Below are 9,704 nucleotides of genomic sequence, written 5' to 3' on the forward strand. Positions count from 1 at the left end.
TAACGTTTAATTGCGTTGGGGGAGGGTATGGTAGAAGTTAGGGATTTATTTGGTTTTAAATGTATTTTCATGGTAGTACAGAATGGTAGTATAGGGGCAGTTCATGATTGATCGTACATGCCAGCACAGTAGGTCGTGGCATGCACAAGAAACCTCTCTGCCCAAAATGTGTGTATGGGCGGAGTTGAGTGTTTACGTTCTTGAATCCACGTGGTGACGCATCCTGTCGTTACGTAAACCGTTCGGCGCAAAAATTCAAATGTTCTCAGGAAGAAAAGTGCATTAGTACAAAGTAAAACACGCTTCATGTTAATTTAGGCAGTTTAACCTTTATATAAAGAAAGATACGTTCACTGTTGCAGAAGCGTTGGATATAATCGAGGTAATGTATGAAATCGAGCTACAGCTTTTTTGTTTTCATCCAGCATTCGTAGCTAGCTAGCGTAAGCTAAAACATGTTCTGTAGGATAGCAAGTTAGCTAACGTTAGCTAGTTCACTCACTGATGTCAGATACCTATAGCAATTTAGCAAACTAATCCAGCGTGTCATGTCTTTAAGCTATATCGTTGGTTAGTTAACGATGGTATCACTGCTAACCGTAACAACAATAACAAACGATACCTTGCTCTATCTAGCTAACATTAGCTAGCTAGGCTGGATTTTGCTTGCAGCCCTGCTAACTAGCTACGGTTACTTGCCAACAACAAAATGTTATTACTGCTTTGATGGTCAAATCAAGCCTTCTTTGCATTGGTAGTGTTAGCTAGGTTCCTACATCGAACTGTTGAATCTAACAGATAATGTCTACGGTAGCTAGTTACAGTATAACTTGTCTACATGCAACTTTTGGAAGCAGAGAGGAATAGAGAACTGAAAGTACATCACTGTGTCCGTTTCTCCCCCGGACAGTCACGATGAGCGCATCCTCCACACCCATCTCCCGGGTGCGTCAGTGGGCCTCACCGTCCCTGAAGCACAAGGGCGCCTCTCCTGCCGCCATCAGCACACCGCTCCTCGCATCTTTCCCGGGCAACGATGATGAGCTGGAGCGGCGTCAGAGGCGCAGATCCCGGGTCATTGATCTGCAAGCCGCCGCTGACTCTTCATTTAATGAATCTACCTCTCATAGGTAGGGCACCCCAAACCCTCTTTTTGTTAGTAATTAAGTTAACTCGATCTTGACAGGTGTCATATTGATTTGTTAGACCTTTGTATAAGATATACAATCCGTGTTTGTATTCAGCACCACCGGGACCCCTGCCGCTGTGCCTAAGCTGTCAAATGCACAGATCTCAGAGCATTACTCTACCTGCATCAAACTTTCCACTGAAAATGTAAGCAGAATGTCCATTCACATATTTACTATCTTTAACAGCCACTTCTAAGAGGGGAAGAATCCATCCCAAGGAAATGTTGTTGCTCTCCCTCCTCATGTCTTATTACATCATATCTCCAACCATGCAAGTTATTAGAAACTGGCATCTCAGATGTTCAAAGCCTTCTTCTATTTTTGTAGAAAATTACCACCAAGAATGCCTTTGGTCTCCACCTGATTGACTACATGGCTGACATCCTCAAACAGAAAGATTCTGAGCTCACAAATTTCAAGGTATGGCTTTAGACACAAATGATTCCATTGTTGTAGTTTCTGTTTATTTGTCTCTTTGAATTTCCTCTTTACACAATACTTTCTTCAGATTTGTGCTACTGTTGAGGAGATGAAAGTATAATCTGGTAATGGAGAGAGAATAAATGCACTTATAGCCCAACCACTTAAGATAGTCATTGTTTTTATAGGCCTACTCCAAAAAATGTATTTTATTTGTACCTTTATTTAACTAGGCAAGTCAGTTAAGAACAAATTTGTATTTTCAATGACGGCCTAGGAACAGTGGGTTAACTGCCTGTTCAGGGACAGAACGACAGATTTGTACCTTGTCAGCTTGGGGATTTGAACTTGCAACCTATCGGTTACTAGTCCAACACTCTAACCACTAGGCTACCCTGCCGCCCCTTAAATAATTAAGCTTATGATAGACTATTCATTTAACTTTACTGGCCTAGCGTCTGTTGGCTATATGGGAGAGTAACCATCTCATACTATTCCTCTCTGTCCTTGCCAAGGTGGCAGCGGGTACCTTGGACGCCAGCACTAAGATTTACGCGGTCAGAGTGGATGCTGTCCATGCTGATGCCTACAAAGTGCTGGGAGGACTGGGTGCTGAGACCAAGCCTGGGGAAGGTAATCACCTCTTAACTATAACATCTATAAACTGTCCTGTTTTTTCCAAATGACAAACTAGTCCCCCTATAGTGCACTAAATTTATCCAGGGTCCATAGGATAGTGCACTATATAGGGAATAGGGTGCAACACTGACTTTCTGTAATTTAATAAAAGATCTACAGCTTCTGTTTGAACCTTGTCTGTCTGTGTGTAGAGCATGGAGCAGGGGCAGGAGGAGAGATGGAGGAGGGGGCTGAAGGTGAGCTGGCTGCTAAGCAGGTGGTGAAGAAGAAGAGGCCTCCCAAGAAGACTGTGGAGCAGAACCTGAGCAACATCAACAGCTCTGAGTCTGAGATGAAGTGTGAGGTAAGGGATGGTTTCCTGCTCCAGGACTGGCCTGGGTTAAAGGATCAGGCTATGCCTGTGTGTGTTGTGTTCATTATGTATTCAGTTGGAAATCTTCAAGACTGGTAGCCAAACAGTGCTTGAGTCCCAAATGGCACCCTCTTCCCTATATCACATTTGATTGTTCACATACACATACTGTATATTGCTGGTCTAGTGAAATGCTACACCTGCAATATAGGGAAGGATCTGGTCAACAGTAGTGCACTATTTAAGGAATAGGGTGCCCTTTGGGATGCAACCCAGGCTACGCTTGTGTTCATTGTGGATTCACCTGGAAATCTTTGAGACTGATAGCCAGACACTGAATAGAGGTGGAATTGATTAGGAATGCCTTAATTTAATGTGAGGCCTTATTATCATATTTCCTGAGCGTATGGATCCAGCCTGGGTCGTGTGAGTTTCTACAAAGCTCATTCATGGTAAACTCACACATATTATCCCCCTCCTCATTATCGTCCCTCCAACTCCAGGTGGACCCCATGTTCCAGCGCATGGCGTCGTCCTTCGATGAGAGCAGCACGGCAGGTGTCTTCCTGTCAGTGTTGTTCAGTGAGGACAGTCGCTGTGAGCTCCTCTTTCCCTCCCACATGACCCTGTTGCACTCCAGGCCCGCTTACTCCCAGCCTCCACCGCAGCACGTCCCTGCAACGCCCTTCACAGGTAACACTGACCGTGTCATCACACTTTGAGCCATATGTAGCAAGCGCCTCAGAGTAGAAGTGCTGATTTAGGATCAGTTTTTCTTTTTAAATAATATGATATGAATAAGGGGATCCTGATATCATCAGCACTTCTAATCTTATATGCATGATAAATTCAGCCCCTGGGCTGTTTTTGTTGTGTACTACCCCCTAATGGACTTGCATAGTATCTCTTGATTTTAGCAGACACATCTGGTTCTACTGATGCTATTAGCTAAGGTATTGGCAGTTGGTCTACATGTTCTGATACTAGTATCAAGCATGTAAAGATGTTGATTGTGTGATTGACAGGTGGTCTCCAGCGGATCCAGGAGAAGAGCTCTATCTGCCCTTCCCTGGCAGACTTCTCTTTCACCAGCTGGAACCCTGACCAGGTCAGCGCAACATATACACTGCCAATATACACAGCCTGTGTCTCAAATGGCATCCTTGTCCCTATATGGTGCACCACTTTTGACCAAGGCCTATAGAGCACTGGTCAAAAGTAGTGCACTATATAGGGAATAGGGTGCCATTTGGAACACACTCGTCTTTATTTTTTGGGGGGAATGATACAATTGGTCAAATTGGATGTATAGTTTGAAACGGTAGCTATACAGCCTCAGAGTATCTTAACCACAGTCTCTATATAAACTCTTGTCCTATACAGACCGTGAACCAGATGCTGGAGAAGATAAAGCAGGGGGATCACGTGTTTGACGTGAACGCGGAGGCAGACGAGGAGGAGTGTCAGGACTTTGGGGATGATTTTGATGGCGACTATGAGGAGGGTCAGGGGGACCATGGTGGCGACAGCTCCAAGGAACACGGTGGCGACGGCTCCAAGGAACACAAGGATCGCTGTGAGGCTGGAGGGCCCGGGAGAGGACGGTGAGGATATTGAGTTTTTTTTTGTTTGTTTGTTTTTTTTACAGGGTGTTAACAACCTAGGGGTAATGTACTGAGTACTTTTATTTTTTTGGTGCTCTGCTTGTATCTCCCTGTAGAGGATCCCAGGGATGTTTCATGAGGCACCAAGGGTTATTCCATTTCTAAATGGGTCAGGTAGCTTGAAGTGACTTTGATCTGTCTTGAGTTTTTACCATGATCTCCTGAGTGTTAAAACATTTTTTTATGACAGTAACACACTCAGACCCAGTAAAGCGTCTGTCAGCAGTTGAAACGAGAACAAAAAGCTGAGGGATGAGGCTGGAGAAATGTAACCACTCTCAAATTCATAGAGAGCTATGGATGCAGGGACTGACCAGAAACATTTGTTTTAACCATGTTTTGAGGCTATTTTGTTTACAGACATTGGAGTAAAACAAGCGTATATTTAATGTTCTGATCGGCTATGACCGTTGAACTTAGCTCATGAGGCATTTATAAGATACGTTCTTCAAGAGTCAATGGGTATACACTGGGTGTACAAAGCTTTATTGAGTTGCAGCCCCCTCCCTCAGAACAGACTCAATTCATCGGGGCATGGACTCTACGAGGTGTTGAAAGCGTTCCACAGGGATGCTGGCCCATGTTGACTCCAATGCTTCCCACAGCTGTGTTATGTTGGCTGGGTGTCCTTGGGGTGGTGGGACCATTCTTGATACACACTGAAAACTGTTGAGCATAAACTGTTTTCAAAGCAGTTTTGCCGTTCTTGACACAAACCAGTGCGCCTGGAACCTACTACTGACCCCGTTCAAAGGCACTGAAATATTTTGTCTTGCCCATTCACCCTCCGAATGGCACACAATCCATGTCTCAAGGCTGAACTTTTTTGTTGTTGACCTGTCTCCTCCCCTTCATCTACACTGATTTGAAGTGGATTTAACAAGTGACATCAAAAATGGATCATAGCTTTCACCTGGTCAGTCTGTCATGAAAAGGGCAAGTGTTGCTAATGTTTTGTGCACTCAGTGTATATCATTAATTTATAAGAAGGGTAAAAAGTTGCCCCTTTTATATCCAGTTTAGATGTCAGGATGACTCTGGATAGAAACAGATTTACAACTGGCTATGAGCTACTTAACTTAACTTTGATTTGAACTTCAGTCCAGACATAAAGCTTTAGAATTGAGTTACTTATCAGAGCAGAAGTAAATTTGTCTTACAGAACTGAGGATGTGTTAGTAAGTTCGTTATTTTACACAAAAATGGGGGCATTCTTATTAAGTCTAGGCTGAACAAAAATAACTGATGTTTTGTCTTTTTCTAATGAATCTCAAATAAATTTGAACATGGTTCTGTGATGTTATGACTGTTCACAGGGATGTGATTCCCATCGGAGAGGGGGACATAGCCACCATGTGTCTGCAGCTGTCCGATCAGCCCAGAGAGTACTCCTACTTCAGCCCCAGGACCATGGCTACCTGGGCAGGCCCTGGCTACTGGCGCTTCAAACCTCTGCACAAAAGTTAGTGGTGGTTGTACACAGAGAGTCATGTTGTTTACCTATGTTTGGGATATTCCCTTAACAGCATTGCCCTCCAAATATATCTGAATTCTTCCCTTCTTGCTCTCTTGTCTCGCTCTGTGTGTTTAGAGGACAACATGCCTGAGAAGGAGGGTCGCAAGAGAAAGCCAAAGAAGGCCTTTGAAATCGACTTTAATGACGATGTCAACTTTGACACCTACTTCCGCACCACTAGAGTAAGCCCTTGGTTGCCCCTCTAGTTCGCTGATGCAATCATTCTCAATTTATCCTCATTTTTTGATCCGTACCCAAGAATATCACTCACTAAATGCCAGTTTTCTGAGGCATTGCCATTGTGACAATTGTGTAAATTTGTTTTGATGCTAATACGTGGGTCAAGTGTCTTAACAATCCCAGGCTATGTGTGAGGCAGTTTCATGTTAGTCACTGCAACAGAGGAAGTGTGATTGTAGTTGCGGATGGAGTTTTCCCACCATTCATATATGAACTCAAACAGTTCTCTCACTTCTGTCTTATGTTCCTTTCTGTTCTCCCAGGCCGCTACCACGAACACCAAGTCAGCCCTCAGCACAAGAAACAAGAAGAACACTCTGGCTGCAGACTTCCAGTTCCCCCCTGAGACCCTGTCCCAACTCAGCCTTAAGCCCGCCAGCACAGTACGGTCTCCCTTCTACTCTCTTTATCCCAACAACCAGCATGGAAAAAAATGCATAGAAGTAAATGTAACCCCACACCAATTGACCTTGTCCCCGCGTGTCTATGGCGATAGAGGGGGACAGTGGTGTGCTTAAAACAATGTGCAGCCGCCACCAGACACAATCAGACCCTCATCACCGTAGCTGACTGGAACTGATATGCTGCTACAATGTTGTCCATTGTACTATTAACATTTTTGCTTCGCACACCTTCTCTCACTTTCTCTCTGCCCTATTTATTACCCCTTTTACCTATCCCCTTCAATCCTTTTCTCTTTCTCTCACTGTTCTTACACACACACACACACACACACACACACACACAAAAAGTGGGGGAAATGACACATTTAATGTAGAACCTTGGTGGTGAACATTGACTAATTAGAAGTGAGAATTGTGATGCCACTCAGAGCACATCACGTGTGTATGTCAGTTAACTTGTGTGTTCTACGTCAGTTATGTAAAGAGGGTCAGAAGAGGTTGTCTGGAGAGCTGGGGGAAGGCATCGGAGACTACGACTACAACAATGCCAATGACACAGCCAACTTCTGCCCCGGACTGCAGGTCTGAAACCACCCGACTGTCAATCTCACACGGTCTTTTTCAATGTTTCATTTCCCTCGGATACCTTTTATTTCACCTTTGTAATAAGTAGCCATTATAACAGCATTATTTATCCCTCATCAATGCCACATTTTGGACCCTCAATTGTTTAGTAGCTGCTTCAAATAATGGGTTAATCTCTACCTACATCTCTATCAATCTATATATATATATAAGGGTGGTGAAAGTGATGATGATGGTGAAGGGTTCAGTGGGGGTACAGATGACGCCCAGCCTTCTGGGGATGGTAACCCCGCCTCCTCACAAGACCATGACGACGTGTCCACCTATGGGGAGGATGACCTGGTGCCCGAGCCATACAGGGTAAGACTGGAGGGAAGGGGAAGCCAATGTTTAGCAAGTGTGTTTTTGAAAAGTTTGCATTTGAAGACCGTGGTCAGATAAACAAGACCAAAGCATGTTTTGATGTCTTACCTTGTCCATAGACTGCTTACATGGCATGGGAACCAACATCTAGTTTTCTAAATTGGCTGAATTATCCCTTTAAATGTTAAGCCTAGCTTTACTTTTCATTTCAGGTGAACAAGATTGAGATAAACTACGCCAAGACAGCCAAGAAGATGGACATGAAGAGGCTCAAGAACACCATGTGGAATCTTCTGACTGACAGTCTGGAAAAACCAGCCAAGGTTAATTTGAAGTATTTCAATGTTTCTTTCCCCCCAGGTCTCATTGATTGTAATTTTGTGTGGTCTGCAAATGTTTTTTTTTTTCTCAATGCCTCTTCCCTACAGACCTGGGTTCAAATACTATTTAAAATCGTTCAAATACTTTAAGTGTTTGCTTAAGTCTGCCTGGAGTGCCAGGTGGGCAGTGTTTGCATTTTACTATCGGTACCATTGTAACAGGCATGCGCAATCAAGCTCAAATGAAGTATTTGAAATTATTTTTAAAAGTATTTGAACCCAGGACTGCTTCCTTGTGATTAACAGTGTTGTGTTCTCAGCAGGAGGTTGAAAATGTGGAGACTTCAGAAGTGTCTGGGGAGAAGGTCTTCAGCCAGACCACACAGACCCTGCGTCAAAGGTACCCAGACTTAATATCAGCACTGGGCCCATTCTCAAATGGCTCTAGTGTTCTTTCTCAGCTGCCATTGGAGAACAATTTGGAAATTGTGGTGGATTTGCTTATTTTTTTCTTAAACTAGTAGCTAGATGGACATTTATAATTTATTTAGACTGCTGCCAACTGAGGGCCTTTGGATGGTCCAAACATTCATTTGCTCAAATGGATGTAGATAGGACATGCGTGCTGATAAATAATGTAATAAACCCCATGTCTTCTCCTTCCTCTCCTGTCACTTAAGCTTGCCCCCCAACATGGCTCAGAACCTGTCCGTGCCCCTGGCATTTGTCGCCCTGCTGCACTTGGCCAATGAGAAGGTGAGTAGCTACTCCTCTGACTGCCAGCATCATAGCATTCCTAAAATAATTTGGTTCTAGACATGGTTATTATGTTGAGGTTTTATTAGTTGAGAGGGTTTGTGGAAGGAATCATGGTGTACTTTAATTGATCTTGGCTGTGCTAAATAGGCTGCGTTTACACAGGCAGCCCATGTTTGATATTCACTAATTGGTCTTCACGTGACCAATCACATGAGATTTTCATATCAGATCCTTTTCAGAGCTGATCTGATTGGTCAAAAAAATACAATTATTGGGCTGCCTGTGTAAACGCAGCCAAATAAACTTTAAATTAGTCTTTAATTTCAGATAGTCATCGGTATCAACTGTTATCACTTTGTTGTTGAGTGACGGAAGAGTTCATCACAGCACTCACTCATTCATTGTTTCATTCAACAGAATTTGGAGCTCATCAAGGTGGACGACATGTCAGATATCATCATCAAGCAAGGTCAATGAAAAGGGATAGACAATGGGACAGAGTTATTGCCTTTTCTCTTCAATATGCTTAATTTCACTTTTTCTATGTATATGATGAATTATGGGCCATTCATGTCAAGCAAAGGCACCCTCACATTTAGATTTTGAGCCTGTGAAAGATGTTATTTCTCAATTGTATAATAAGTGGCCCTTTTTAAAATGACTCATCTATTTTATTACCTGAAGTGTTTTAAACATTTACCTGTACTTTGTTTAATCTGTCCTTTTTTCCCCCCTCTACGTCTATTGTGTGTAGATAATATAAATCCTTCACTCCTGCCTTCCTCACAACGGTGGAATGTACATACATACCAAAACAAATAAAACATTTGTTTTCTAAATTACCTGTTTTCTGTGTACAAACAAAAGCAAACTGCAGGTTAGCCCTTTTTTAGCGAATGGTTATTTATGCTGCACCTTATTCTACAGTAAACAGACGTCATTGGATTGTAGCGAACTCCCTGCAGCCTTGTCACAGAGAGGGTGTGTCCCAAATGGCACCCTTTTCCTTACATAGTGCACTACCTTTTACCAGAGCCTTAAGGCAATAAAGTGCCATTTGTTACGCAGCCACATGGTTAAAACCGGTTGGTCAGGGTTAGCAGTGCAGATGGGCTGGGTGATACTGCATCAGCATGACTGGTACAGCAGGTGTGACTGGGCTTGGGTCCAATCACGCACACATGGCTGGCTGTAGAGGGAGGTTTGCAAGGTTATAGTCTGAGAATATTTTGTATACATGTTACACTGCCTC

The 9,704-nt window shown here is 43.3% G+C and overlaps 1 protein-coding gene across 2 annotated transcripts; it reads left to right on the forward strand.

Moving 5' to 3' along the window:
* The first annotated feature begins 220 nt into the window (after nt 1–220).
* Nucleotides 221–9,291, forward strand: ncaph (non-SMC condensin I complex, subunit H). Of its 2 annotated transcripts, none has more exons than XM_046345229.1 (18): nt 221–382; nt 911–1,130; nt 1,245–1,335; nt 1,518–1,610; nt 2,126–2,243; nt 2,441–2,592; nt 3,105–3,294; nt 3,627–3,709; nt 3,985–4,205; nt 5,582–5,727; nt 5,857–5,963; nt 6,285–6,404; nt 6,900–7,007; nt 7,224–7,370; nt 7,586–7,696; nt 8,014–8,093; nt 8,374–8,449; nt 8,870–9,291. In XM_046345229.1, the coding sequence occupies exons 2-18, from the start codon at nt 916–918 to the stop codon at nt 8,927–8,929; spliced, it is 2,118 nt and encodes a 705-aa protein (XP_046201185.1). In that variant the 5' UTR covers nt 221–382; nt 911–915; the 3' UTR covers nt 8,930–9,291. The 2 variants fall into 2 exon arrangements, with proteins under 2 accessions (XP_046201185.1, XP_046201186.1); XM_046345230.1 differs by having other exon boundaries at nt 8,017–8,093.
* The last annotated feature ends 413 nt before the right edge of the window (nt 9,292–9,704 follow it).

The sequence above is a fragment of the Oncorhynchus gorbuscha genome, linkage group LG04 (genome assembly GCF_021184085.1).
Source record: "Oncorhynchus gorbuscha isolate QuinsamMale2020 ecotype Even-year linkage group LG04, OgorEven_v1.0, whole genome shotgun sequence".
In the NCBI taxonomy this organism is placed as follows: Eukaryota; Metazoa; Chordata; class Actinopteri; order Salmoniformes; family Salmonidae; genus Oncorhynchus; species Oncorhynchus gorbuscha.

What these genes read in the sequence shown, in the direction of transcription:
- ncaph (XM_046345229.1), top strand. Translation starts at nt 916, where the DNA reads ATGAGCGCATCCTCCACACCCATCTCCCGGGTGCGTCAGTGGGCCTCA. An exon ending in AGTCTGAGATGAAGTGTGAG is followed by an intron (nt 2,593 to 3,104) that starts GTAAGGGATGGT and finishes CTCCAACTCCAG; the next exon opens with GTGGACCCCATGTTCCAGCG. An exon ending in TGCACTTGGCCAATGAGAAG is followed by an intron (nt 8,450 to 8,869) that starts GTGAGTAGCTAC and finishes TTCATTCAACAG; the next exon opens with AATTTGGAGCTCATCAAGGT.